The sequence below is a fragment of the Pseudomassariella vexata genome (genome assembly GCF_002105095.1).
Source record: "Pseudomassariella vexata strain CBS 129021 chromosome Unknown BCR38scaffold_15, whole genome shotgun sequence".
Classification (NCBI taxonomy): Eukaryota; Fungi; Ascomycota; class Sordariomycetes; order Amphisphaeriales; family Pseudomassariaceae; genus Pseudomassariella; species Pseudomassariella vexata.
The window spans coordinates 405,018-432,775 of NW_024467970.1; the positions used below are offsets into that span (position 1 = coordinate 405,018).

The 27,758-nt window shown below is 49.8% G+C and overlaps 8 protein-coding genes and 2 non-coding genes across 10 annotated transcripts; 5 read left to right on the forward strand and 5 right to left on the reverse strand.

Moving 5' to 3' along the window:
* Window positions 1-672: 672 nt before the first annotated feature.
* BCR38DRAFT_t317 lies at window positions 673-775 on the reverse strand. The gene has a single exon. It is a non-coding gene; the product is annotated as a tRNA-Thr (tRNA).
* A 1,787-nt stretch (window positions 776-2,562) lies between these two features.
* On the reverse strand, window positions 2,563-5,862 carry BCR38DRAFT_527340 (muts domain V). Its single transcript, XM_040865387.1, has 3 exons — window positions 5,725-5,862; window positions 5,537-5,668; window positions 2,563-5,482 (listed from the first exon to the last, which is right to left on the reverse strand). The coding sequence occupies exons 1-3, from the start codon at window positions 5,746-5,748 to the stop codon at window positions 2,951-2,953; spliced, it is 2,688 nt and encodes an 895-aa protein (XP_040711616.1). The 5' UTR covers window positions 5,749-5,862; the 3' UTR covers window positions 2,563-2,950.
* A 144-nt stretch (window positions 5,863-6,006) lies between these two features.
* BCR38DRAFT_446654 (guanine-1-methyltransferase-domain-containing protein) lies at window positions 6,007-7,664 on the forward strand. The gene has a single exon (XM_040861103.1). It carries the CDS (start codon window positions 6,153-6,155, stop codon window positions 7,524-7,526), a length of 1,374 nt encoding a protein of 457 aa, XP_040711617.1. The 5' UTR covers window positions 6,007-6,152; the 3' UTR covers window positions 7,527-7,664.
* Window positions 7,665-7,846: 182 nt separating this feature from the next.
* On the forward strand, window positions 7,847-10,700 carry BCR38DRAFT_527342 (nucleotide-diphospho-sugar transferase). Its single transcript, XM_040865388.1, has 3 exons — window positions 7,847-8,031; window positions 8,097-8,153; window positions 8,212-10,700. The coding sequence occupies exons 1-3, from the start codon at window positions 7,942-7,944 to the stop codon at window positions 10,258-10,260; spliced, it is 2,196 nt and encodes a 731-aa protein (XP_040711618.1). The 5' UTR covers window positions 7,847-7,941; the 3' UTR covers window positions 10,261-10,700.
* Window positions 10,701-10,751: 51 nt separating this feature from the next.
* Window positions 10,752-12,483, forward strand: BCR38DRAFT_446656 (CVNH domain-containing protein). The gene has a single exon (XM_040861104.1). It carries the CDS (start codon window positions 10,889-10,891, stop codon window positions 12,239-12,241), a length of 1,353 nt encoding a protein of 450 aa, XP_040711619.1. The 5' UTR covers window positions 10,752-10,888; the 3' UTR covers window positions 12,242-12,483.
* Window positions 12,484-18,834: 6,351 nt separating this feature from the next.
* Window positions 18,835-18,937, reverse strand: BCR38DRAFT_t316. Its single transcript has one exon. It is a non-coding gene; the product is annotated as a tRNA-Thr (tRNA).
* A 1,016-nt stretch (window positions 18,938-19,953) lies between these two features.
* BCR38DRAFT_460664 (glycosyl hydrolase family 61-domain-containing protein) lies at window positions 19,954-21,458 on the forward strand (the record flags this gene model as incomplete). The annotated part of the gene is made up of 2 exons (XM_040862440.1): window positions 19,954-20,819; window positions 21,377-21,458. 2 exons carry the CDS (start codon window positions 19,954-19,956, stop codon window positions 21,456-21,458), a joined length of 948 nt encoding a protein of 315 aa, XP_040711620.1.
* Window positions 21,459-22,707: 1,249 nt separating this feature from the next.
* On the reverse strand, window positions 22,708-23,349 carry BCR38DRAFT_352710 (uncharacterized protein; the record flags this gene model as incomplete). Its single annotated transcript, XM_040856724.1, has 1 exon — window positions 22,708-23,349. A coding segment is annotated over one exon (642 nt), but the record flags the coding sequence as incomplete, so codon positions are not given.
* A 2,192-nt stretch (window positions 23,350-25,541) lies between these two features.
* On the forward strand, window positions 25,542-26,176 carry BCR38DRAFT_446666 (uncharacterized protein). The gene has a single exon (XM_040861105.1). It carries the CDS (start codon window positions 25,767-25,769, stop codon window positions 26,028-26,030), a length of 264 nt encoding a protein of 87 aa, XP_040711622.1. The 5' UTR covers window positions 25,542-25,766; the 3' UTR covers window positions 26,031-26,176.
* Window positions 26,177-26,252: 76 nt separating this feature from the next.
* BCR38DRAFT_527346 (uncharacterized protein) lies at window positions 26,253-27,600 on the reverse strand. The gene is made up of 8 exons (XM_040865389.1): window positions 27,380-27,600; window positions 27,209-27,215; window positions 27,120-27,137; window positions 26,933-27,013; window positions 26,842-26,859; window positions 26,579-26,773; window positions 26,445-26,522; window positions 26,253-26,384 (listed from the first exon to the last, which is right to left on the reverse strand). Exons 1-8 carry the CDS (start codon window positions 27,515-27,517, stop codon window positions 26,317-26,319), a joined length of 603 nt encoding a protein of 200 aa, XP_040711623.1. The 5' UTR covers window positions 27,518-27,600; the 3' UTR covers window positions 26,253-26,316.
* Window positions 27,601-27,758: the final 158 nt, after the last annotated feature.

Sequence of the window (27,758 nt, forward strand, 5' to 3'; positions counted from 1 at the left end):
CGTATTTAATAATAATAAAAATAAAATAATATTAAATACGCCGTAGGTGTTAACCCTCGGTACCTCTACAAGTACTCCCTTAAGGGGCTATAGATGATATAGCGGGCCCTTAAGCCGCGTCGGGCGGTTATACAGGTAAACTTGTAGCCAAATGACTACTAAACCTCCTGTCCCTCCCTAAGTCTGTGCTACAACCCCTGCCTGAACTACCGATAAGTGTGGTAATGTGGCACTTAAATTCGTCCTCAGGGGTGGGATGCTGCTGATGTGCAGAAGATGCTCGACTATTTTTTTGTCGCGACAAGTCGTAGTATCTGCTAATTGGGGTTCTCGTCGAGCGTATACATCTCAACCATACGCTCAAGTGGATAGACCGTAACGTGGTCAGACGCTCGCAAGAATCGCGGCGAGAGGGCGTGCTGCGCACCTTCTATCGTGAGGGGACGGGTTCGCCGACGAGCGTTATCGGAAAGGCGAGGTCCGATAAGGGGTCGGATTAACGATTCGAATTCTGGACCGGCTGTCGAGTTATATTCCGCCGACGTAGTGCTTGACGGTCGACTGGCTAGGATGCTCGTAATCCTAAACTGCACCAATCTCCCTATTATCGCTAGGTAGGCGAAGTCAACAAGGTGGGCAGCGCGCCGTAAGGGTTGACTAAACCCCCTTGTGTGTCAGCTGCGGGATTCGAACCCGCGACTCGTCACCGACCCAAGTGGGCGAGGCTCAAATCGGGACTTATCTACCAGCGAAGTGACCAACTACACCAGCCGACTAATAATAATAATAATAATAATATTTTCTTTCGCCACTCTTTGACGCCAGGGGCGCTTAGGAAAGTAGGCTAGTGATTGGAATCTTAGCATGCGGTAGCCCAGCTTTTGAGAAGATGTGACCGTGGAAGTTGATTTGAAGCTCTAGTAAACATGTTGTCCAAACGCTACACAAGATTCGCATCAAACAGTAAACTCGGCTACTCAGTCTAAGTGATAGAGTGCCTATCTCAATAGCACAAATGGCTTTATTATTCACAAGACCGAACATAATCACCATATTAAGCCTCAAATTATCAAAAGTCGCCCCTATAGATTTTGCTGTGTTTGAAATGTAGGAGGATTTGAGAGCCTTTAATCAGTATAAATAACATGACAATGCTGGATTCGACTTTCGAATTCTTCTTGTTTGTGAGTATCTCTATCAGTTTGTAGCAGCATTATATCTAACAAGCACAATTAGCTCTACTGTGGATCATTATCGTCGGAAAGAGGTTCTATCTTGGTACTTGTGCAACTCAGACGTCTTGTGATAACAAAGGTCTCTATCCAAGGGTCAGATGGTCTTTAAGTCGCGTCGACAGCAGCTGCATCCGGCGCTGTACGTTGGTAGAAGTCACACTTGATCAAGAGGTTATTGAGAATTTATTGAATACAGATAATAGAGCAACTCATATGGTTCCAATCCGGCCTGTCTGCCAATGTTAAGGATCTTACGGCTTTGGACGCAGGTACAACAAAATTACAACCAACTGCGATTTCGCTACTTTGCACTTACATCACTATATGTACTGTACCATGGTGTGAAATATACGATTGGACAGTAATGACTGTCTTTGATGTGGCTGGTGTTTTGACCTGTGGAAGATCAGCATGGGTCTTACAACAGTTAAGAGGATAAAACAAGGACCTGCTTCGAGATGCATGTCAAATACTGGGTACATGCAGGCGACCTGCGACGACAAGCCTTTGGAGGCTTTCAGCCGCGTACCAAGTCGGCGCTACATTCTGTCCATCATGCTTTCCCAAAGCACGAATATTCATATTTCAGAAGCGTCAAGTGTGTCAGCTAGCCATGAATGGACTAGACACATGGCACTGATAATACCAATCAATGGGATGGAGACACCACATGGTACATCTTTCTAGGGCATGTGGCTAGAGAAAGATAATGTAGACAGCCTCGAGTAACAGGGTATGCTTTTGATGCACGTTGGAATGTATTTAATTATATCTTATGGCCTTCGACAACTGGCACTATCATTCTCAGCATCTATCAGGGGTTGTTAATGAAGCTTTTTTGTGACGAACCCCGAACCTTCAGCCACCATTGTCTGTCTTTTTTTTTCTTTTTTTCTTTTTTCCCTTCCTTTTAGCCCATTGTTTCTCTAGCTTGCTGGGGTTGCGAAGCAGTGAGTCCGTGGTTATCTTGTTCATTTCTAGATTTTATTTACCATAATGCTTGCATTAGATTCGACGCCTTCTTTGAGAGTGCTTCATAGTCTGAAACCGAGCTATAAATGTTGAACTATGACCAAATGGCAGGAGCGTTTATTTTTTGGCTAAGGCTATCATGCCTGGATATATTGCTGGAGAGCGTGTCCTGTGAATGCAGGTTCGTGCGGGCTCTTCGGATTAATCTACTCAAAGGCGACACGCATCGCATCACCAAGGTTATTCTGTCGGATCACATGCTGGCTTACCCAAAACCTTGCCCCGGCATTCCAGACCTGTTCTGTCTGATTTGAAACATGATATATCCTTGGACTTGGCCGCGGGAGCACCACGCCCCAATTGTCAGCTACCGGTATGGATCTGATCCGTGTGCAAGCAGGTGGGTACCAGTGCCGAACCCGAAACGAATCTCAATTTTGACTAGCCATTGCATAAGCAAGTCCTGATACAGCATCTTAAGGTGATCACATAGCCCGCAGCAATAAATAATATATCGTTGTATCCACCTACCACACGCCAGACTCCAGCCAATAAGGGCACAATATGGCGGTACAGCTCAGGTTCGTCCAGTCCATGACGATAGTAATTTTCACAGCTTCATCGCACACAATCCCATACTCCCACTCATCACAGTGCTTCAACAGCCTTGAAGAACGGATTGCTCATCAGCGTCGCATCCGCCTTGACGAGCTCTCTCATTTTGCTGAGCATCTGCTCCCGACTCATATTCCCCCCTTCACCTCATCCTTCCATCGGACAAGCACATCCTTCAACCTCTCACTGCCCTCCTCAACGTCATGTTTGCTGTATCCCATGGCATTGGCATCGTGCTTGCTCGTGAAGTCCTCCAGCTCGTCCGCTTTACGCTTCGCCATTCTGATCACCTTGTCCGGGAACCGGACTAGTTCTGCGACGTGAATACCGAAGCTCTGGTCGCAGATGCCGGGCTCGACCTTGTAGAGTAGCGTCACTTCGCGCTTGTCTTTCTCTGAACTGCTGGTCACGTTCGTGCTCGCACCCGAGATGTGCGCGGTGACGTGCAGGTTGGTGACTTGGGGATAGGTGTCCGCCAGAGCAGTCAGCTCGTGAAAATGCGTTGCAAACATGGCAAAGCACCCGATTTCCTTCACGATGTGTTCAGAGATAGCCCAAGCTAGCCCGAAACCATCATAAGTCGACGTACCGCGCCCCAGCTCGTCGATAATGATCAGGGACTCCGACGTAGCCGACTTGAGAATGTTGGCCGTCTCCAGCATCTCAGCCATGAAGGTGGACACCCCTTTCAATTGTGAGTCGGATGCACCGACACGAGCAAGTATCGAGTCAAAGATGGTCAACTCAGCTTCCGCGCAAGGCACGAAGCAGCCGATTTGGGCCATCAGCGCCACAACACCAATTTGCCGAATATACGTCGACTTGCCGCCCATGTTCGGGCCTGTAATGATGAGGAACGAGGACTTATCGCGAGTCAACTCGACGTCGTTCGTGATGAATTGAACATCGTCTTGCATCTCCATGCAGGGATGTCGAGCTTCCCTCAGGATTGTCTGCCCTTCACCTCTGGGATGAATAACAGGGCGAACGTAGGATGTGGGGGCGTGAACGGAGCAATGGGCGAAGGAGATGATGACATCGAGATGCGCGAGCACACCGGCAAGAAGCTCTAGCACGGGGCAGTAAGACATCGCTACACTGATGACTTCGCTGACCAAGCTGCTCTGAGTTCTGTTATAATTCTGCGATAGCTGGTCGAACTCGCGACGTTGGACTTGCAGCGTTTTTGTAGTGAAGTAGACACCGTTCTTTTGCGTTGAGCATTCCTGATAATTGGAATTGTTGCGGATGCAGCCTGCTTCTGTTCTGGTTAATCTCATGCACCAGCCGTGTACCTTGTGGTTCTCCAGGAAGATTTTTTTGTTCTCTTCTTGATTCAGGTCGTCTGCAGCATTGCGGAACTCCTGGTCCATATCCGACCTAAGTTTGTCCAGCCGTCTCCGAATGATGCGAAGACCGTCGTCAAAGTCAGGCTTGATGATGAATTCGTGGTTGTCGAGTGCGTCGAGGTCAACAGTGGTTTCAACCATCTCTGCGAGCTTGCCAAGACTGGCAGAAAGCTCGCGGAGTTTGTTGGTGTACGCTTCGTCAAGTGGATCCTTATACTTCTCGTCCATCACAGCTTCGAGAGTGCCCAAGAAGCCTGGAAGACGAATGATGACTTGATATGCTCGGACGACGTCTTCCAAGTTGGCCTTGTTCCGTTGGAAGCGTTTGGCCAAGCGATACAAATCGGGCACTGATTTGAGATGCTCTTCTTGCATAGTCTGGCGCAGCTCCGTATCATTCGCAAAAGCCTCAACCAGTTGTTGTCGCTTTTCAATCTCAACTTTGCTCATAAGGGGTTGCTTGAGCCATTGCGATAGTAAACGGCTGCCAACAGGTGTCCTGCAGTGGTTGAGAAGGCCATAAAGACTCATCGTCTTCGACCCATCCCGAGCCCCCGGCATCAAGTTGAGCGCCTTCAGCGCAGCAGCGTCCAGCTTCATGAAATGAGACAAGTCATGTTGGTACAGTTGATATTGACCAAAATTGGAGGGATCTTGTAGAACGCTTAGATACTTGATCAAAGCTGCCGCAGAGCCCATGGCAAGTTTGAGGTCGGTCTGTGGGAGTGAAGTGACCGACCTCTCATCCTTGAGCAGCCGTGCAAGATCTTGTTCGATATCCTTGGCACCGAAGTCTCCGGCCGACCTTTCGGAAATGGCGATGCCACAGTTGTCGATGATCTGACGAAGCTTGGCCAAGTCGGGGTCCTTGCCCTTCTCGGATTTATCATACTGAATGAGACATTCCTTGACACCTAATTGGATCAGGAGAGCCTCGAAGTTGGAGTATAGGTCGTTGTCCAGAAATTCGCTGACCCCGAGCTCTCGCACACTAGCATCTGCGAAGCATACTCCCACACTACGTGCCTCTGACGCCTTGGCTGATATTTTGACGGCTAGTATCATGGGAGCAGAGTCGAATTGCCCACCCAGATCGTCCTCTACATCTTGTAGGTTGCCTGGAGATGCCTGCTTCGCGATCTTCCAGTTCGTTCGGCCGCCAGAACTTGCATAGATTTCCACTCGCTTTCCTAACTTGTAAAGAGCTTCTCGAAGGAACTGTCGGAAGACTGTTACGGTCATGGTGACCGAAGGTAGACCGCTGGCATCGTTTCGTCCAAGCTGTCTTACGACAGATGTTGTCTTGTAGACCTGCACATGCTGGGTTAGAAGTATTCTGGAAGGGACTGGATGGCATTGACTTACTGTCCGAGCAATGAAGTTGGCATCCTCGCCATGGGCCGTAAACCAATCACCTCGATCGAAGATTCGGACTGTCTCACCGTCCACAGACGGCAGTGACTTGAAGTACCGGATGAAGCCATGCTCATCATCGACCTGCGGGTTGCTGATCAGTCTGACGTTTCCAATAGAGCAGTTTACTGGGAGCTCACCTTCAATTCTGGACGGGAAGACATATTTTTCAATGTTTCAGCTCTTCAATTATTGCCAATAAAAGAGTTGAACTAGATCACATTGTTTGCAGAGATTGATATCACCCCAATGGACTTCGTTTCAGTGGAGAATCCTTGGTCAGACGCGTCCCCGGAAATCAATTAAGCTGGGAGACGCGACGTGAGAGCGCTAAACTTCAAAGGACACCGCCTAAGGTTTCTGCCGGGCTAGGAAGCTCCAACCTCATAATTTGGCCTCGACCCCACCATCCAAAAAGTCGAGGTTCCTTCACAGTGCCAATAAAACGAAAAATAGTCGATGGCGCACCTCATGGACACTCAAATCACGACGAACAAACCGACCTTCTGAACCCATCGGTTGATGTATTGAGACCCCGATACATCGTGATCAGGTGATTTCTTCTACAATGGACTCTTCCACAGACGGTCTCGCTTCTGTTGTCGCGGAGCATTCTGAATCAGACTGGAGACAAACGAACGATCGCGAAGACCCAGCGATACGCGCCCTTGCGACCAATGGTTCGAATGACTGCAAAAAAGGCGCCGCAGCTGACGAAAATGTCGAAATCACCACTGAGACACCCCATGGGACGAAGCGGCCAGCAGTAGACCCGGCTGAAGGTGTCCAAGAACCTCCCTTATCCAAAAACCAACAGCGCAAATTGAAACGTCAAAAGCTATGGGAGGAGAAGAGGGGGGAACGTGCTGAAAAGCGCAAAGAAAAACGACACAACAAGCAGGAGCAGAAGCGGCAGGAAAAGGAGGCGGGTATCCGTTCCACAGAAGAAGGGGAGAAACGAACGCGCGATCCTAAGAAACAGACCAAGGTTCCCGTGGCCATTATTATCGATTGTCAATACGAAAGCTACATGACCGAAAAGGAGATGATATCTCTGAGCAGCCAAGTAACCAGATGCTACTCGGACAACCGGTCGGCTCAATTCCCGGTACACTTGTACATCAGCAGCTACGGAGGGGCCATGAAGAGCCGTCATGAGACGGTGCTTCATGGCCAGGTCAACAAGTGGAAGGGTATCCACTTTGTTCAGCCCGACTTTGTTGAAACTGCTAGGCAGGTGCAGGGCGTAATGTCTGGTCAGAACGGGGGCAAAATCACTGAAGTGTTGCAAGCAGGGGAGGACAGAACCAATGCGGTCTCTCTGGCGAAACCAGATCCGAGCAACAAGAAGTACAAAAAGGGCTTGCTACCGATGCCAGAACTGGAACCCGATGACGTCGACAAATCCATTGTGTACCTGACGGCAGATTCACCATATATCCTTGAACACCTCGAGCCAAATGTCTCGTACGTCGTAGGTGGTATCATTGACCGCAATCGCGAAAAGGGGCTTTGCTACAAGGTCGCGCGGGAACGAAATGTGCGAACGGCAAAGCTGCCAATCGGAGAGTACATGGTTCTACAAGACAGGCACGTACTCGCTACCAATCACGTCGTGGAGATCATGCTGCGGTGGCTTGAGCTAGGCGACTGGGGTGAGGCGTTCATGAAGGTTATCCCACAGCGAAAAGGAGGAAAGCTGAAGCATGAAGGGAGTGTAGCCTCGGAAGCTGGAGAGGGTGATGCGAAGTACCAGGAAGGGGAAGGTTCAGATGCCACGGGCCAGGAAGCGGGCGACCCAACAAGTGGCGATGCTGCGATGAAAGAGACACCGGACGAAGCTGCAGTGGGGGATGCTGAAGTGAAGAATGCAGCAGAAGCTGTAGCAGGACAAGTGGATAGCAGTACAGAGCCAGTCGCATATGTACCCAGTTCAGAATAGTCAGTTCAGATCGCGATGACTCTGAAAGAATGGCATTGGGACCATTCGTAAAGGCCCAGCATCAAGTTGAGAATGCTATTCACGATTAAAGCTAAAGCAGATACTAAAATTTCAAGACACAGAATTGTTAGAAAAGAGAGTAGCAGCAAATGAGTCTAAAAAGTTTCAGGGTGGATTATTCCACTTCAACATCGTGCTAACCTAAGTCGAACATGAAGTACTCCGTACGAGTATTGCGACTTACTGTACTGGTGCACGGATGCTGTGCGCAACGAACTTGCCCCTCCAAAAGATTCGCGGGATTGAGTCACTAAACATCACTGAAGCAAAAAGTGCGGTGCCAACTACATAAGGCGAAGTTTCCAGCGCCCGAGATCACCATTTGAAACCCTTGCAGATTTATTTGTGATCCATCATGTCCACCATCAAGGGCGCTGCTGGGAAAGGCAAGAAGACCTTGAAGCCCGGCGCAGAAGACAAGAGAGAAGATGTCCTTCAAGCTGTGGTATGCACCCTATCATGAACAGACAATGGAATGGTCTGGAGCTGACCCTTTATGCTCTGTCATAGATCATCGCCGACTCATTTCAGACAAGGTTTATACCTTTCTCTTTGGAGAAGCCACGAGTAAGTCGAGCGAAGCATCTATTCGGGAAAGTGGCAGGCTAACGGATGCCCGTGCCAGTGTCTCTTCCCACTCGCGAACACACCATTGATTGAATACACTCTTGAGTTCCTTGCGATGAATGGCGTCCAAGAGGTTTTCATATATGCTGGAGCGCATCAAGAGCAGATTGAGAGCTACATCCGCCAGTCGCGATGGACACCCATCTCAAGATCATGTCCATTTGTTGACCTCCAATTTATCCGTGTGTCGGATGCCCGCTCGATTGGTGACTTCCTCCGCGACCTTGACAAGCGCAGCATAATTGGCGGCGACTTCGTGCTCGTACACGGCGACCTTGTGTCGAATGTGATGCTGGACGGCGCATTAGCAGCCCATCGAGCACGGAAAGAGGCTAATCGTGATGCCATCATGACTATGGTGCTGCGAGAGGGTGGGGAGCATGAACATCAAACCAAAGTTAACGGCATTACTCCCATATTTGCGCTTGACCCCCGACAAAGGAGATGTTTGCACTACGAGGAAATGAACCCGTTCCAGGAAGATCGTTACACCACCCTCGACGAAGATGTGCTCAAGAATCACGAGTTGGAGATTCGTACCGATTTGATCGATGCGCAAATCGACATATGTACACCCGATGTCCTGGCGCTATGGTCAGAGAGTTTCGACTACGAGCTACCCCGAGCAAACTACCTGCATGGTGTCTTGAAGGACTACGAGTTGAACGGAAAGACAATCCACACAGAGATAGTTTCCGAAGGCTATAGCGCACGAGCAACGAATTTGCAAATGTTCGAAGCCATAAGTCGGGACGTTCTGAGTGGTTGGGCTTATCCATTCGTTCCCGACTCCAATCTTGTGAAGGGACACACATACAAGTCATGGGACGACAACGTGTACCGTGAAGATGGCGTCCAACTGGGAGTAGACTGCGACGTGTCCAGCTCCATCCTTGGCCGAGATACCCAGGTTGGTCCCCAAACCACAGTCTCCGACAGTGTGATTGGGCGTAATTGTAGAATTGGCAGCAATGTTCGAATATCGGACAGTTACATTTGGGACGATGCCATAGTCGAAGATGGTGCAGTCGTTGAACACTCGCTCATCGCAGAATACGTCGTTATCGGGAAATCGGCCCACATTCTGCCAGGCAGCTTGCTTGCCTCTGGTGTCCATGTCAGCGACAACATCACCATACGACCATCTACAGTTCTCTCCATACTTTCGTCAGAGTCGACGTCAGTACCACACGACACCGAGCTCTTGGGCCCGCAAGGCAAAGGCGCACGGTACAAAGACCCAGACTTCGATGATCTGGATGAGGACGACCCGGTTCGCCTTCAGAAATCCCTGATATACACTCTAGATGACTACAACTTTGATGCCTCCACGATATCTACCTTCTCCCCCGACTTTGATGAAGATACATTAGCAGAATTCGAGTCGCACCAATCTCCCACAACAAATCAGGAGTCGCGCTCCCGGTTATCATCGTTTGCCTCAGACGACTCGGGAAATGGTGGGTCGGGATCGTTCCTTTCGGAAGCTGTCCACGGCCTCCTAGATGCCCTCCGCGGCGAAGGGGGAGACTTTGACTCAGAGAAGCTCGAGTTCATGTCCCTCCGGCTTGCCAACGATGCTTCGGACGTTGCTGTGCGCCGCGCGGTAGCTACTGCCTTTGTGCGCCGAGCCGTCGAGCTTTTAAAAGTCGACGGCGAAGGGCTCGAGCCCTCCAAGGCTGCGAAGACGGTTCTTACCGAGCGACCAGGCGCCCAAACATTTGTCGCTGAGGTCGGTGTGGGGAGCGGCTCCGTAAAGGAACAAATCGAGTTTGCGCTCGCTGTTCAAAGGGCGTGTGTCAGTAGCGCCAAGGTGATAGAGGTGGCGCGAGCAGGCAATTTGCTTGCGGCTCTATTCCAGCATATGTATCAGGAAGAGATCCTGGAAGAGGATGGAATTCTGGGCTGGTGGATCGACTCGCGAGCTTCCGAGGGCGAAGGGGCCCAAGGAGAAAACATGCGCGGCGTTAAGGAAAAGTGCAAGGTCTTGGTGGACTGGCTTGAAGATGCTGAAGAGGAGGACAGCGATGAGAGTGATGATGAATAGGCTTCATTGTGACGCTGGCGCGTTTGGTCAAGTGATATGAGAAGTCGCCATAGAGGCGTACACAGCATGCTGAGAGTTTCGGCGTTTAGGAGGAACAACGTGCATGTGTGTGTGGTTTGTTCAGCAACGCCATCAGTGATAGGGATCTTCACTCGAAGCAAAGGTTCCGATTACACTGCATCGCCATCTAGAACATGGCTTGTGACGTCAGAGTCAAAAGGACAGATGTAGATCGCCCTTCTAAACTATATCGCAGTCTTCAAACAGCTTCTTCTTGGCACGACCGTAGTACACGATACCAAATTGAGCTATTGACACCAGTCAGGCAAGCAACAACTATGCTGACCCTTGATGGCCCCCACGATATGCGCTGTTCGCTTCCATGGCGGCATGTGATTGGAGCAATGATGAGGAGCCCTCAAGCGTGAATCCATCCGTTCATTGGTACTTATATAAGTAGGTCTGCTCAGCCGCTCCACCTCTCTGTGCCGCATTTCTCCGCCTTCGCACTACCTTTCATAGGAAGGGCAAACATCCGACCCTTCGAATCATAAAGCAGCGACTTGGTGTATATATCTTCACATCATTTCAGAGTCTCTTGCCTCAGTTCATTCTTTCTTCTTACATTATGGTGCTGAAACCCATAACGGAGCAGCAGCCGCCAGTTAGTCCGCCTGATTATGGCAATGAGCCTGGTCTAGGGCGTGGAGCGGTTTACAATGTTGGCTATCAATCCCCATCGCAGCCCTACCCAACCCAGGATAGCTCGCCGGTGCCGGCACCTGCACCGCAATATGTCAGTCCTTTGAATGAACGACAGCAGGGTGAAAACGGCGACACGGTGCCGTCCTACGTCGGGGGGGTGTACGCTTCCCCACGCTCTTCGGGGTCTAGGTACAGCAATCTGCCTGCATCTCAGCAGCCGTATGGCGCTCCGCCCGACCCACGGCATCACTATCCGCCGCCACCTCAGTGGCCGCAACAGTCGAACTCCTCGTCGCTTCCTCCGGCACATCAGCAGCCACATTACCAACCACACGTTTCGAGGCCTGACAGAGCGCAGTCCCCATCTCGGGATTCTTCTGAGACTCTGCCACCACAAACTTCTATGGCAGACCCACTTCCCCATGTGTTCAAACCTGAATATTCAAGTCTATCTCCGGCTCCAGGATCCTTGTCCCCCTATGGGGCCCAACCGCCCCAACCAGGCAGCGTGGAGCTCGAAGATAATTCTGCCGTCCCTTATCCATCCGGCTCGACAGGCCCTGGATACCAAGTAATATACGGACCCAAACCGCCCCCATCAGTCGGTGTTAAGCAGGAAGATCATTCTGCTCCTCCCTTTCCATCAAGCTCTCCAGGCCTTGGATCCCAGACCGCCGAGGAACGAGGTCTGATGGGGGCCCTGGCGGGAGGCGCAGCCGGCAGCTTGGCCGGCCACCAAATAAACCACGGATTTCTGGGTGCTATAGCCGGCGCCTATGGGGGGCACAAGCTAGAAGACGCATCGAAAGATAAGCGCAAGTCATCATCTCGACGCTCCTCTACATCTTCCTCGTCCTCGGATTCTGGCCATCACAAAACCCATAACCACCAGGTTCCCGCACCCCAGCCTTCAATCCAGCACCACGCACCCCCTCGTGTCCTAGCAGCAGCCCCAAGACAGGGAAACTTTTCCCTCTCCTCGACGCGCATCAGCCTCGAACGCAACCATGAGCTGATCGCCGAGTGCCGCGCCATCAACGGGCAGAAGAAGGTGGCGTCCGTTTCGTTGAACCGATTACTATCGAATGACAATGGACATTTCCGGTGGGCAAAGGAAGGGAACTTTGGGGCCAGTGCGAGGGATGTGAAACTGGTGGATGGGGGCAAGGTTTTAGAGGCAGAGTTGAGGACTCGTAAGGGCCAGTGGAGACGCAGTCGGGTTTTGTTGGACGAGAAGATTATGAATAGGAATGGGGAATTGTGTATGCTTTGGTAGGGAATGCGGCATCTTGGAGGTTTGGCTAGATAGGCAGACTGAAGAAGTTTATAGATTCGTGTTGACGTTTGTCATAAGACGTGTCTGTGGTTGTGGTGAGACATAAAATCTACGTAAGGTCATGTACGAGTTTCATTAGGGGGCCGCTGTTTGGGGTTAGAGGGCAATAATTTTGCAACGAGAAAAACGGGCTACAGATTGCATTAATATTTAATTGAGGTTTCAACCTATAAATATCCCTGGTTATGCTCAACTTTTCCCCGGTTCTCTTGTGGAAGGTTGCCTGCCTGGCTGGGTTGAGCAGCTAATTATCCATGTGTGTGCTGCGGATACGTGCCAGGAAGGGGTCAGTGTGAACCTCAGACCGGTACACATCCCGCTTTACATTCGAAAATTCGAGATGTGTCCTAAGCTTGAGAATATGCTGCTGTTGGACTGCTTCCGGCTACAAAAGCCAGTTCACCGGATGTTGGACCCTATGCCCCAAATCCTCTGGTGTATGAGCCACTGTTGTATATTCAGGATCAGATCCCCTGATTATCAACCACTGTCATGCTCAGACGTGATAAGCACCATCAAAATGTGCAGTCAAGAGGCACATTTCTCTGTACTTAAAGTCCTTGTGGCCACCTTCACTCTTTTTTGACTTCGGAAGGGTAGAGCTATATTCAATTCAATGCTTTGTTATAGCTTGCAATAGATGTGAAGGTACGGTCAAGTGCCAGATCGAAGACCTACAAAAGCCCACATCATGCCAGAAGTAGCCATCAGATAAGAGAAAATAGAACATGTCGTTTTGGCCTTAGCTCAATCTGCAATAAGAACAATAGCTGCAAACAAACTAAATGAGTGTCTCTTATTGATGCGGGCATCGAAGACTAGAGGTGCTGTATGCTCTATGTACCAGCCAGGGGCACGAAAAGTAGCTATGGGCTAACAATAATGTATATCGGTCGAATCTGAATCCTGCCATCGTGTCTGAATTAGGTAATCGCCACTCGACCTTTTCGTCCTGCCTCTCGCCCACAACGGTGGAATTGCCACACTGTCCGGATTGACAGATATCACTTTCGTCAAGATGGCAACACACACTCATACAAATAAGACATTCTGCGTTGCGGAATGGCGACTTGCTGAGGTTCCAGAATCGTATTTCCATCAATATCTTAGCGCGAAGTCTCAAAGACATCTAGAGCAGCGGCCAAGCAACCACACGTACTCCGTACATTGAAGCCCATCGAATTTTTAACGCATTCGACCACGTGGCGATGACGGTCTTTTTCTCATCTTCTGCCCCCGCCCCTCCATGGCGGCACTGCGACCCGTATGAGACCCATACCACAGGCTCCGCACTTCGGGAGGGATCATATGACACGCTCACCAGCCTGGAAACGAACTCCAAAAGGTGTGCTTAAGATTCTCAACACACCGTATTGGCATGCGGCAACAATGGTGCTTGGGGCCAAAGATGACTTCGAAACATCATTAGTAGTGGGCAAGCATGATTTAAAATCGCTCATAGCATGATGCCATCCTTCGTCCCGAACTCCTAACAACAAATTGGACAATTTCCTGACCCAATTCACTCTCTTGCATATCGCTGGATTTCCGGTCAGACTCTCATAGCAGTTCCGGCGCAGTGCGTGGGTTTTCATCAACATCTGTGAAGGTAAATCGCAAGAAGATGAGCCATCCAATGGTTCAATATACACATCATGTCGCATATTTCCATTAAGAAAGAACATGTGATAAAATTGGCGAAAGGAATATTTGATCTGGCGGACTTAGATGTGGGGGTCCGCCTCAGCTTCAAGTTAGGGAAGTAAGACCCAATCTGCGATTTACCAATTTTTCGCCGAAAACGTTTTCGAGAAGAAAAATTCGACAAATAGGAGAAGAAAGAAAGGATTTGACTCTGCAGATGAACATAAATCCGGCATTTTAGTCTTACACGACGCCTTTGTCAGTATTTCCGCATTGAGTCTCGTCAAGTTGGTATATCAAGCCTGCAATGAAATGCTCCGATGAGCCTGGGCTTTCCAATCGACAATCCCTCGTAGAGCAGAACATATCTCCCTACTGAATCAACAGATTTGAGAAATAATTCGTGGCCATGACGGCTCTAGCCACATCCTTGGAATCATCATGGCCAACAATGGTCGGATTCTCTGCGCTAACTACTAGGCGTGGTAGTCCACCAGACGATCCGGCCCTTCGAAATCGATAGTCGGGGATGGTAAATGGTCTTCGTGTACCTTAACGTCCTCGCTTCTTTCTTCTTTAGCTACACGACGACGACCCTCAGTATACATGTTTATTATTATTATGATTAATACGCCGTAGGCTCGAAGCCCCCGGTACCTCTACTAGTACTCCCGTATGTCAAACCGTGCCCTAATGGCTGGACTAAATACATACGCTGCGTCGTCGGTTCGCCCTATTGGCGACTGCGTTGCGTTCACTACCATACTACGTTGGTTCTCAACCTACCAACAAAGCCCCCCCTGAGAAGATCGATGCTATCTGGGCCTTGAAGCTGTCCGACCCGTCCCTAGCAGCCACCTTACAATAGTCCCACTAACTACTGGTTCTCCTGTTGCCGTTGCGAGGTCTCTGCGAGAGTATAGTGGCCGTGGTGCGATAGCGGCCCGTAATCGTTCCCTCGGTCCTTCCAACAGCCCGCAAAAGAGGATTACGTGCTCTGCCGTCTCAGGGGCGTCGCCACAGCGGCATAGCGGCGAGTACACGCCAAAAGCCCCTGTCTTGAATAAGAAGGCTGCTAGTCCTATTTTTTCCGTCCTGATCTGGCACAGCGTAGACGCTTCCTGATACGAAAAGGTAGGGGGACCCACTGGTTTGGTGAATCCCATTCAATTAGATACTATAACGTTGCGCACTGCTGCATTATAGCATCCTTCCCCCTAGGTGCACGCATCACTTCCAGTCGGTTCAGGCCGAAATACTTGCCCCCTTTCGGTATCTGCATCGAAGGGCCCTCCGGTTCCTCAGCGATGGCGCGTCGCTGGCGATCGTGATGCTCTGCTCCGGTGAGCCATCTCTTCCTCCAGTGGCCGAGGAGGGCAGCCGGGACCTTCTTTTCCTCACTCATCCACTCGGAGCCCCGGGCCTCCTTCTCCATAGTGTACCCTGCCGGTCGGAGTAGCTGCGACGCCTGCTTCCTCTTCGCCGGCCTATCCTGCCGGAGTATATGTGACGCTTTAGCGGAAGAGAATGCCTACACTGTGCTACAAGAGTTCATAGCAGGGCATCGCATTAGGCCACTCTGCCAAAGCGCCTAAGATGTTATTTGATTGGTTACTTATATAACTTAAGAAACGATGTAGCTAGAATACTGGCAGATTAAATCCCCTAGCTTCAATTGTGAGATCGCACTGGTACAGGCATTCCGGGCCCAAGCCGCACAAGGGCACTGAAGTATCTCAGGTAGCTCCAGTGTACCTCACCATGATCTCTGGCCACCAATTCCATAATAAGTGACCCCATGGGGGGTTACCCTGTAGCTACAGATAAGACAGATAAGATAAGATAAGATAAGAGCTATAAAAGAGCTCTGCCAGGCCAGAATAGCTGACCTGGCCATCCTTTTCCAATACAACAATTCACACCCCATATGCACTCGCATCAGCTAGACACGTCGGCGTTAACTAGGCCGTCGAGCCTGTTTTTTAATCGAATAATATACTACTAGCGAGCCTACTATGAAGATCTTAACGCGTATTGTGCGTAGTTTAGGCTCGTACGAAATATAATTACGAAGTGTAGTATCTAAGAGGTGAAGACTCTAAATAATCTAACCGAGGCGTATTCTAGTCTAAATACGTTAAAACTAGGATCGTATAGTGTTATAATAGCTATCCGACGACAATTCTTATAGCTATTAACTAGTCTTCACGTAGCACGACAGCTATTATATACCGGTTAGTTTTACTCAAGGTTAAGGTCACTATACTTCGGAAGGCTGATTTAGAGCTAAGCCGTCGTCGAAGGACTGACAAATGATAGCTATAAGATATAGGATCTCTTAGTTTACGAGAGTCTCAGGACCTCTAGTCTCAACAGGAGATTAAACAGCAGCTATAGGATGATTTACGTGTAAGTCGTCTTCGTACGAGAACGGCCAAACCACGCCGACAGTGCTGTAGGATCTACGGAGAGCCCGGGCATGATGCTCGTACTTGTTAAAATAATAAAGATGCGTACGAGGACAAGGATTCCGATTAGTGTAAATTGAAGTTTTTTGTTATAGTCAAGTTATTGAAGTTATTTGTACGGTGCCAAAACAAAGTGGCCAACTTGCTTGTGGGGTACGTTATATGAAGTTACTACCCTTTTTTTGGGCTGTATTGAAATTGGTTGTGCCATTGGTCCGTGTGTAGCGCTGAGAGGTTGACGTACTCGCAGTCCCCAAGCGTATTCTATGTCGTTTGGGTTGATACCCAGGCGGAACCTAGTATGCACATGCAGATAACTAGAGGAATCACACTTCAACGCGAAGTATAATATTGTGCTAGTGGCTCTACCTTAGTTTCGAACGAAATGAGTGTTTCATGAACTCGGGCTTTGGTGATGAAACTGCAGGGAACTGGTATAATCTAGACGTTGATCACTTTCTGGATATTAGTGAAAAAGGGAAATATATCGTTGAATTAGTTTGCAGCGGACGGGATCCTGCTATGTCTACGTGGAATCGATACTAACGCCGCACAGAGGTCTATTGCCGAATAACAAACCATGGACCGCGAAACACTATTTCAATGGATCTTTTGTTTGGCTGCGAGATGTTCGTCGCTAGGTCCATTGACGATACGTGGGGTTTGTGTGTGTTGCCGATTGGACATCGTGTGTGAGCATTATAAGTGAGCTCTCGTGATGACAAACCGCGCCCAGATGGGCTCCATAAGCTGTTGAAACTGTAAGTATTACAGCATAAAGGAGTGGGAAATGTTGCTCCAATAGTTTTGGGGGATTACTGCACAACTTTGCTTCGCCTTGATGCAACGAGAATCACAATTTGAACACCAATCCAACGGTGAAATACAATTATTCTGGCTTGTTGTCACAAATTCGTCTCCAGTCTTCTTCTAAAGTGCGGATCATGTCATCCTAGCAGTCCCTTAAACTAAGCACGAAGTACCGCCTTGGCAACATTTACTTCGCGACATTGTATAGATAACTCCAAGGTGGCCCACCATTGAAGGCGATGCACTAGTAAAGGCCCATTGAACTAGAATATTCGAACCCGTTTGATTCCTCATGGAAGGTCTTGGCAAGGCGCGTTCGTCTGACGTTTCTATCTTCTATCGTAAAGACATTGGGTGGTTCATTTACCGCGATGATGAGTCCGTATTCGGATTTTGGGGACAGTTTCTGAGAATCAGCTCGGAGATTGCAAAGCCCACTACGGTGTGTCTATTGTCCCATCATTAACCGCAGCCGAGGAATGTAGAATCTTCGAGCAAACCTCAAGTGAATGACGACGATCAATGCAGGTATTGGAAGATTCGTCCAACAAACACCCATACATATGAACGACGGTCCGTGTAGACACTGATCTCGATGACCAACTGGAATCTCGCGCTCGCTCTACACGCGAAGCACGACATCCAGTGCTTGGGAACTATGCGGGCTTGAGTTTCAGGTAAAAGTCTTCTCTGGCCACAAAGTAGGGGTCAAAACAAGTTGCACGCAGGAGTTGCTCTGCGCCGAGCGGGCGCGTAGGTATTTATCAGAAACATATTTGGCAGGGTGGTCAATTTCGGCAAGGTGGTCGGCAGGAGATGCCATCAATGAGAGATGATCGTCAAGATCCCCAACAGCCCAGCAGGGTATTAATGTGGGGGTTCCAGGGGCTTGAGTGCTGGGGGGGAGACGTGATCAAGTAAGGGTATCAGGAGGTAGTGTGTGTCAAGCTGACCAAAATAAAAAATAATATTAAATACGCCGTAGGTGTTAACCCTCGGTACCTCTACAAGTACTCCCTTAAGGGGCTATAGATGATATAGCGGGCCCTTAAGCCGCGTCGGGCGGTTATACAGGTAAACTTGTAGCCAAATGACTACTAAACCTCCTGTCCCTCCCTAAGTCTGTGCTACAACCCCTGCCTGAACTACCGATAAGTGTGGTAATGTGGCACTTAAATTCGTCCTCAGGGGTGGGATGCTGCTGATGTGCAGAAGATGCTCGACTATTTTTTTGTCGCGACAAGTCGTAGTATCTGCTAATTGGGGTTCTCGTCGAGCGTATACATCTCAACCATACGCTCAAGTGGATAGACCGTAACGTGGTCAGACGCTCGCAAGAATCGCGGCGAGAGGGCGTGCTGCGCGCCTTCTATCGTGAGGGGACGGGTTCGCCGACGAGCGTTATCGGAAAGGCGAGGTCCGATAAGGGGTCGGATTAACGATTCGAATTCTGGACCGGCTGTCGAGTTATATTCCGCCGACGTAGTGCTTGACGGTCGACTGGCTAGGATGCTCGTAATCCTAAACTGCACCAATCTCCCTATTATCGCTAGGTAGGCGAAGTCAACAAGGTGGGCAGCGCGCCGTAAGGGTTGACTAAACCCCCTTGTGTGTCAGCTGCGGGATTCGAACCCGCGACTCGTCACCGACCCAAGTGGGCGAGGCTCAAATCGGGACTTATCTACCAGCGAAGTGACCAACTACACCAGCCGACGACCAAAATAAAAAACTCATCTAGCCGAAGGCCGACCTAGACGTTACAATTTCAACTATAGAAATTCAGCTTCATTTTCGAATTCAGAAAAGAGGCTGTCACATTATTGATAGGTATTCGATGAAAGTGCTTTCTATTTTTCAATTTACTTTTACTGGTTTCCAGGCTGTAGTTAGGGCGGTAATAATGTTACCATTCAAGAATGTACCTCGGTTTTCAATTTGGTCGGCTTGGTGTGTCACAGTGGCGCTAGGTCGTATGTTTATACACGGTTTTCAGTACTGTGAAGGGCAATGATACCCTTGTCCAAGTGCACCGGTACTTGACCTCTCACACAGTTTGTTTGCATTGATCAGTCACTTAAAATGGGGTATTCCATCCACTAACGATCTGCATGCCTCGAGAGGCGTACTAAGCAGTCGGACCTGAATTTGTGCGGTAATAGCACACGGAAATAGCTAGGGGCCCCTGGCGGTGACGTGTCTCAATTGCTTTGGATCAACCAGTGCTGAACCAGTGCTGACTTCATCCCATGTCGGATCGGTTGCCGAAAAAGAACAGCAGCCAGGATCGAAGTCTGGCGCCCAGGATTGCGGCTCTACAAATTCCACCACTCTGGTTCCATTTGGTGACCCACTGGTGTGTTCCGATGGGCCGATTTAAATTGGTCCTCGACGATGCCTGCATCTCCACCCGTTGAGCCGCCGCGGCTTGCCGACTTACACGCCTTGGAGCAGTCGAGGGGGAATTCGGCATGGTGAACCACGGGGGATAAATACAGCAATGGCTGCTTCCTTACAGATTTGGTTCATCATCAGCACTCATCATTGCAGGTTGCATCTTCCTTCTTTCTTAAAACCAGTCCATTCATTCACTTCACCACGTCATCTTCACTGTGTGAAGCTGGGACGATCATTCGCTACTATCCATCACTCTCTCAGTTCGATCCGTTCAGGAACAAAAAGTCACACTCATTCCAACCCAACCCACCAGCTCACACGCAAGCTTGATCAAACATGTCTTTCGCATCCAAGGCCGCCCTCTTCGGCGCCTTTGCCTCAGCCGTACTGGCCCACGGCACCGTCAGCGGCATCATCGCCGACGGCGTCTACAGCGAGGGCTGGCAACTGAGCTACTACTACTCGATCCAAAACGGCCAGACCTACCCCGATACGCCCGGCTGGTACGCCGAGGACCTCGACAACGGTTTCATCGCGCCCGATGCCTACGCTGAGGCTGACATCATCTGCCACAAGAACGCGAAGAACTCCAACTCGAGCGCGACCGTAGCGGCCGGCGGTTCTGTCGACTTCCAATGGACCGCCTGGCCCGATTCTCACATCGGCCCCATCTTTACTTACGTGGCCAACTGCGGCGCCGACTGCGGCACCGTCGACAAGTCGACCCTGAAATGGGTGAAAATCGACGAGGCTGGTATCGACCTCGACACCCAGACATGGCCCACCACTGGCATGATCGCTAACAACAATACCTGGACCACCACGGTTCCTTCGACTCTCGCGGCTGGCAAGTACGTCTTCCGCCACGAGATTATCGCTATGCACGGTGCCGGGTCCGAGAATGGCGCCCAGAACTATCCTCAATGTTCGAACATTGAGATTACCGGCTCTGGCACCGACAGTCCTGAAGGCACGCTGGGAACGGCTCTCTACACTTCCACCGACCCCGGTATCCTCTTCAACCCTTATACCACCCTGACCGAGTACACTATCCCCGGTCCCGCTCTGTATTCAGGCGCCACGGGCACTTCCGGCGGCGGTGCCTCCGGCAGCAGCTCGTCCGCACCTGTTGCTACCTCTTCCGTTCCCGCTGTCAGCTCGGTTTTCCCTTCTGCTACTAGCGCTCCTGCCACTGTCGCTTCGTCTATCTCGACTGCTGCCCCCGCCGCTTCGACCACTGCTGCTGCTTCGGCTGGATGCAAGAAGCGCCGCCATGCTCGTGATGTTCAAGTTTAAGGAAAGATGGACGTGGAAATAGTGTGCATGTGGATAAAAGCATGATGGAAAGGGGAAGAAATGTTTCGGAACTCTTTTGTTCTCTTCGAACGTGTAAATATGTTATTCTTTTGGTGTTGCCTCGATGTATGTCGTGATGTACCTAAATAGTGCGTATAAATATTCAGAACTTCTGATTAATTTTGCCTCCAGATCGGACTAGCTGTTATGGTATGGTCCGGAGTTTCTCTTTCAACCTTAGGGGACCATCACTTTTGGAGGCCCGTACATTCTCACTTCATAGAAATACACATCAGGCCTTCTGCTGTACAAATTGACTTATCCACGGCTACTGGTAAACTCCAGTTCAAGTGCAGTACTGCGGCATCAGGCCAAGATTATAGCCCCAGCTCGGGTAGCGTGTGCTGCAAGTCGCGGCACAGCTTGCCCATCGCGCCCACACCATAGTAAGCACGTTTTGCAGCCACCATTCAAATTCAGGATATCCAGATGCTGCGGATCGTCCGACTCCACGATACCAAAGACGGGCCGAGACTCATCCCTAGCACCGGAAGTGTGTTACACGCAATGGTGGTCGAATATTTGTGAGGTTGTAAAAGCATGTTCATCTATCTAGTACTATCGAGCACGAAGGTTGGACTTAGTCCCAAAGGGCTAAGCCACGTGGTAACCTTGGTGGTCTTGGCAAAGCCCACCAAGGTTGCCTAACAAAGTGCACTGACATCTCAGGATTGTCTCAGGTGCAAGGGAACTGTTCATAGACAAATGTGACTCGTATGTAGTATGAACCTCAGCCTGCTCAAAGAAAGACTTTCATAGCTCTTCAGAAATCAACTTTGTGATTTATCCTTTAGTAACTCTTATCCTCTCTCACACACCGCAATAAACCTCTTGTTGAGTATATGATCGATTAAAGTATTCTTTGGAAGATGTGATCCTATTCAGCACTTAGTGCTGTCTATAGCGTCAGTTCTCAGCTTCGTATATTACTCTCCATAACCTTCAATAGAGGTTTAACATCAGGGGGGTTACCAAAACTGAACCTGATTCGGACTGGAGGGGGTGGTCTCGTCTGAGCTTGCCCTGAGTTTGCGCCCCAAATCAACGTTTCATAAAATAATGCACAACGGGCTCTAACGTAATAAACTGGCTTTGCAGTAAAAGTTCATATACGGAGCGTTTCGTTAACGGCTTGAGGCGACTGGCGGCCGAGGCGGCGGCAAAAGAACAGGCCAAGACGGACGCGCTGAGCGGAACAGAGGGTGGGAGCCGGAGGTTGGGAGCGAGGAGGAGATTGCGTTCCTGGCGGCTGTTGCGGTGAAGGAGACGGAAGGTGTCGATATGAAAAATTTGGACTATAAAATGCCGTCGCACATTCTTCTTAGAGTGATGCGTGCTGCTTTCGAAGCCTAGAAGGGACAACAGGTGGAGGAGCTGAAGCGACGAATGGTCGATGCAGGTAGGATTGACGAGACCAGGGCCGACTAGTGGATTCGAGAAGTTCTGATGATCATGGAGCCGTATGTGCACAAGCGGGATTGACAGCCTGCCTCTGAAGAGGATCGGAGTGAATTGCTGCGGCAGATTCTGGTGGAAAATGGGCAGCTTTTTGCAAGATGGAAGCTCTCACTCTTCCAAAGACTTCAATTTCGAGCTGAAACCAAGATAATAGCCTGTCAATTCCGATAGCGGTGACAATGGTAGGAATACTCCTTGAATTGCCTTCTAGTGTTATGTACTACATTGATGGTATCCTCACATCAACACCAAGAGCATGACTACATGTACTTTAAACTATGATTCCGTACAAGAACCAAACGCTAATTGGCATCCCGTCCCGCAGTAAGCATTCGTGCTTCCGCAATAATCCCACTCAGAGCAACAATCCCCGAAAGCAGATCCAAGGAAGGTCGCACCCTCGGGATCACTGTTCGAGCTGCACGTACTGTCCGTGAAAACCACCGGTCCCAACTCACTAAACGTACCAAAGGCCGTCTGGCAGCCTGTGCTGCAGTGTGCCGTCGTGTCGCCGCAGTAGCCGTACTCAGAACAGCAGTCGCCGTAGGCGGAGCTAGCGCAGGTTATTCCTCCAAAGTCGGCACCGCAGCGGCCGGGTGTTGAGGGATTCGATGAAGCGGAGGGGGCTGCAGAGCTCGAGGATGACATCGGACTGCTGGACGACAATGACACCAAAGAGGAGGAGGAGGACGACGAAGACACTCCCATAGAAGCCAGCACGATCTCCGTGGTGTACGTCGACTTGGTCACGGACTTAATGGTGGTCGTGGAGGCGACTGTATCCCCAGAACCCCACGGCTTAGGCGTGCAAGTCGGCACCCCCGAGTACGTAGTGCTGTGCACCGTTGCCCGGCTCGGGAGGTTGGCCGTGTCGCTGACAATCTGGCGCCTGCGCAGCTCCGGCAGGTCCGTCTCCGAGGTGGACAGTTTTTTCGCCGGGAGGAACGCCACGCCGATGTCGTAGCCGGTGAACTCGCACGAGAGCTTGGGCCCGCTCGGCGCAGCCGGACTTCATGAAGAAGGGCAGGTTTAAGTAGGCGCCTGCGTACTTCCTATGGTGGTAGCGATAAGTGGTGTAGGGAAGGGGTGTTGGAGCGAAAGGGGAAGAAAAGGTAAAGAAGATTGCATGAAGCAGAAATTATCAAAGCGAGTCTTATTTATATTAGTCGTACCCCTGATAGTTTCTATAAACGGTGACCGGCCGGAATTTCGAGCACTACGGAAAAGGCTGCGCCCCTAATCATTGGCTGTACGTTCCTAGCCTATGCCTTTACAGAGCGAACGCACGACACCAACGTCGCTTGCCATACCCCCGAGCGCCTCCTACAGTTACATAGGTATATATCCTCACTACGAACAATATATTATCGCGCCAGAAAAGCACCTTCTTCGCTGCATAAACTAGTCCAGAAGTTGCTAATCCGACAGCCCCTATGAATAATCATGAGCACTTGTTCGTCCAAGTGTTGCTGTCCCATGCGATTCCACAGTGCAGTGCTAGAAGGAGTTGATACGAACATGCTGTAGGTACTTCTCGATCATCCCCAATCAGTGGGTAGCCATGCAGGTAGCGGCGGACACAAACGTACAGACCCAAGGGACCAGGACACATACCATCTGATGACAGCAGGCAGCCCGCTGGTCCGTTTCGCTGAGTTCCGTTTTCTTTATGCAAACTTGCATAATATTCAGATGCACGTAGCTCTCAATCACATGACTGATAATTGGCTGAGTTTGGCCTGAGCAAAAGCGGCGGGTGCGCCATACCGATGCCCCATGCCAGTGTCAAACTACTAACCAGAAGGCGGGAACTATGCCGGCTGAACTGCCGAGACCATCGAATCCTGCGTAGAAACAGCTATATTTTCAATTGACTACCTTAATCGACTTGAAAGTACACATACAGTCTACCTCCTGCAGAAGAGATGGCTATTACCACCATCTTCTAGTGCTTCTTGACTTGGGCCTTACAAGCCTCCTAAAATAGATATCATCTCGTCAATATTTAAGCAGCTACGGCCGTATTAATCTTCTTCCCCTTGGTTTGTTCTGCTCCATAAATGCGCAGCCGAACACCGACAACGCCGCTGTAGCAGTAGCAACAATAAAGGAATTGACCAAGCTATCATTATACGATTGAATGACGTTGGAAAGGTACTACTTGGGAATGAAAATAGCTAGATCGGCCACGCTACTATCTAATATGATAGAGGGGTCTAGGTCGGGGACTCGGTTCGCGAATTCCTATGCCAACTTGTTCGTAAAGACTGTTTTAGCGACGCTGGTGAATACAGAATCACCTAATGTCTGGGGAAACGACAAGATGGCAGTGGCGATGGGCACATCGATGAGATCGAGTATAGTCTGGACGGCGACGATGGCTTGCTGCCAACCAAAGCCGATACCTAGTCGGACTAGAGTCTGGTAGCCGATCAACTCGGTCGATATGGTGGTTGTGGTTAAAAGAGTAAGTACTCCTGCCCCCACAGAGGTCAGGATGGTGCCTATGATTATGAAGGGCGTATAATGTCCGACGACGGCAACGAGAATGCCCGCTATCGTTGTGGCCGCGATATCACCAGCATGCGCAGGGTCCGAATCCCAGATTCGACAGCATTGACTCCCTTTACTGCCTGAAACCAGATGGCACGAACTAGATAAGGACGAAGAAAGCCGTGCCGATGGTAAGCTGGTAGAGGGCATAAGGCCAGATCATCCGTTTCTTGACGATGCGGGGCGGGATAGTAGCATCATCTTGCATTCGGTATTGAAGGACGGCGAAGGCAATGAGGAGCACACCCCAGACAATAAACAACGCGATGATATTCCCGCTTCTCCATGCATACGTCGTGCATCCCCATTGCAGCGCGAGGAGTATACAAGTTGGACAATATGGGCCCTGTGGGCCATGTGGGTCCTATACTTGCCACTATCGCCACCTAGAACGGCGACCATCCCCACATACCTCTATTACGAGAAATGTGGCGAGGATAGAACATTCCCTACTTATCTATATGCTTCTACAACTTGTCTGAATTAATCAGCAAGTCTACCATTCATTGACTATATAAGAACCCTTTTGTTTCCATACATAGACCCTCGAAGAGAGGACCAGAGTTAGCTACAATACATACAGGTTAGGCATATGTGCCCTCCTTTTGCTCCTTCAACGGGAACATATAAAATCCAAGTATACAGATGATAGCGGGCATGAATATGACGGTGCTGAGCGGGTCGAAACGCATGACTTTTGCGAGCACGGATGGGCAGTTGCCGAAGTCCTGTCTCTTAGGACTCTTGAAAGGAAGGCAACTGCGAAGAAGGTCACCGCACCGATGGGGAGGTTGATTCAGAAACACCAGCGCCATAATATTCGGTCGGTGAAGGCTCCACCGAGAGGTGGTCCTGCGATTGCAGCGACGCCGTATGTACCGCCCGTCATGGCCCTAGATGACATATCAGTGTTGGGCCAACGGATACTATTTTTGAGCGACGCCTCAGTTATGAATACAAGTCTTCTGATCATCCACTGCCTCTTTTACTCTTGCGAAACCCTAATACCTCGAGCCGATCCCGGGCATCCTCGCTGTTCTGCGTGAAGGCGACAGCTTTTAGAAGACAATACTTCATAAGATGCGCAACTTAACAGTAGCGTGAAGGAGTCTCACATTGTAGGGACATCAATGTAAAGAGCGTATTGGTATTTAATTTGCAAAATAAAAAATAAATACAATCTAAGGAGTGGCGTGCTTCCCAATAAACGCCAGTTGGATGACAAAATCAAAAACTTTTCTCTGTGCCACTTTCCATCTGCTTCGCATGTCATGGATTTGCCTGACGTGGTTCTTTTCCCACGTCCTCTGGTGGACGAGTGTATCAACTGCTCTAAGGCAAGATGCTCTTGATCCACTCCACAGCACGGCGGTACGTGCCATAAGAAGCGTATTTTCCATCTGCCCGGGATTGTCAACTTAATGTTACATGTCAGGGAATGGTAGAGATAGGAGACTCACACTTTCCGTAGTTTCCATAGGCGCCGTAGTCGACTTTATTCTCACGCTTGTAATTTCCGTACGTGGCGTATTGCCCGTCTGGAGGATTTTAGCTATGTCGCTACGCTAACAAGAGTACTGAGAGGTTGACTTACACTTGCCATAGTTTCCGTAGGCGCCGTATCCAACGTCTTCGCTGTCCTCGTCGTCGCTTTCCTCGTCGTCGCTTTCCTCGTCGTCCCTTTCCTCGTCGTCACTTTCCTTATCGTCGTTTTCCTCGTCGTCACTTTCCTTATCGTCGCTTTCCTCTTCGTCACGCTTTTTCTTAGCATAGGAACCGTAGCTGGTGTCTGGAGTGGTGCTGATGATTAGTCATAGAAGAATGGAGACGTGGATTATGTCTTTGTGGGCTACTAACATGGTCCGTATTTCTCGTCTGTAGATGGACTGAGATTAGTACCAATGTGGGAGCCGGAGTAAATACATCTCATATTGGGCCGATCACTCACAGTTTCCATAGTCACCCTTGTCATCGATCGAAACACCTTCTACCTTTGGGGCGACTTGGCTGTCTCGCTTATAGCTTCCATCTGTATAATGGTAGATTAGCCTGCTAGTCTGCTTCACAGCATCATTATGATGACATGAAATCGAATTGGCCAAAGATGGGAAGACTTGAAAAGGGGCTGCACTCACACGTCGAATACTTTCCGTCTGCGTTGCCGGTAAAGCAATTGTTAGCAATTCATCTCTAGTGCCCTCAGAACCCTGGATAGTTCACTTACACTTGCCCTATAAAACCATATGTTAGCATTTGCTATTTTTATAGTGCTGAGAAGTATATAAGAGGCTTCATGTTATAGTCTACAGCAAACAGCAAAGCTTTTTGATAGGATTGGGAGATAGTCGTTATTGGGTGAACAATAAAAGATGAAATGAGGACATTACGATCTTACATAGCGGCTGTAATCCTGGTACTCCTTCCTTGCTTCCACAGCTTCGCCCTTGGGTTGAGGTTCCGCGACAGGAGCGGCGACTGGGGACGCAATCACAGCGGCGGCGGAAATGAGGGTGATGAGAGTGGCGACCTTCATTCTGTAATGGTGAATATTATAAAGCTTAAATGAGACGGAATAGGAGCTGTTTGATTGACAATTTTGTAGAGATATTGTATGATCGGTGGTTTGTTGATGATGCTATTGAAAAGTATCAGAGAAGTGTTGCATTCTCTTCTTCTTATAGAACCTGTTAATCTCCCAAAAGGACAATTCGGCTATTGCCGCATTGCCGCGCCGAGTCCTGGCTTGGAGAGCTCCCAGACGTACCACGTCAGCG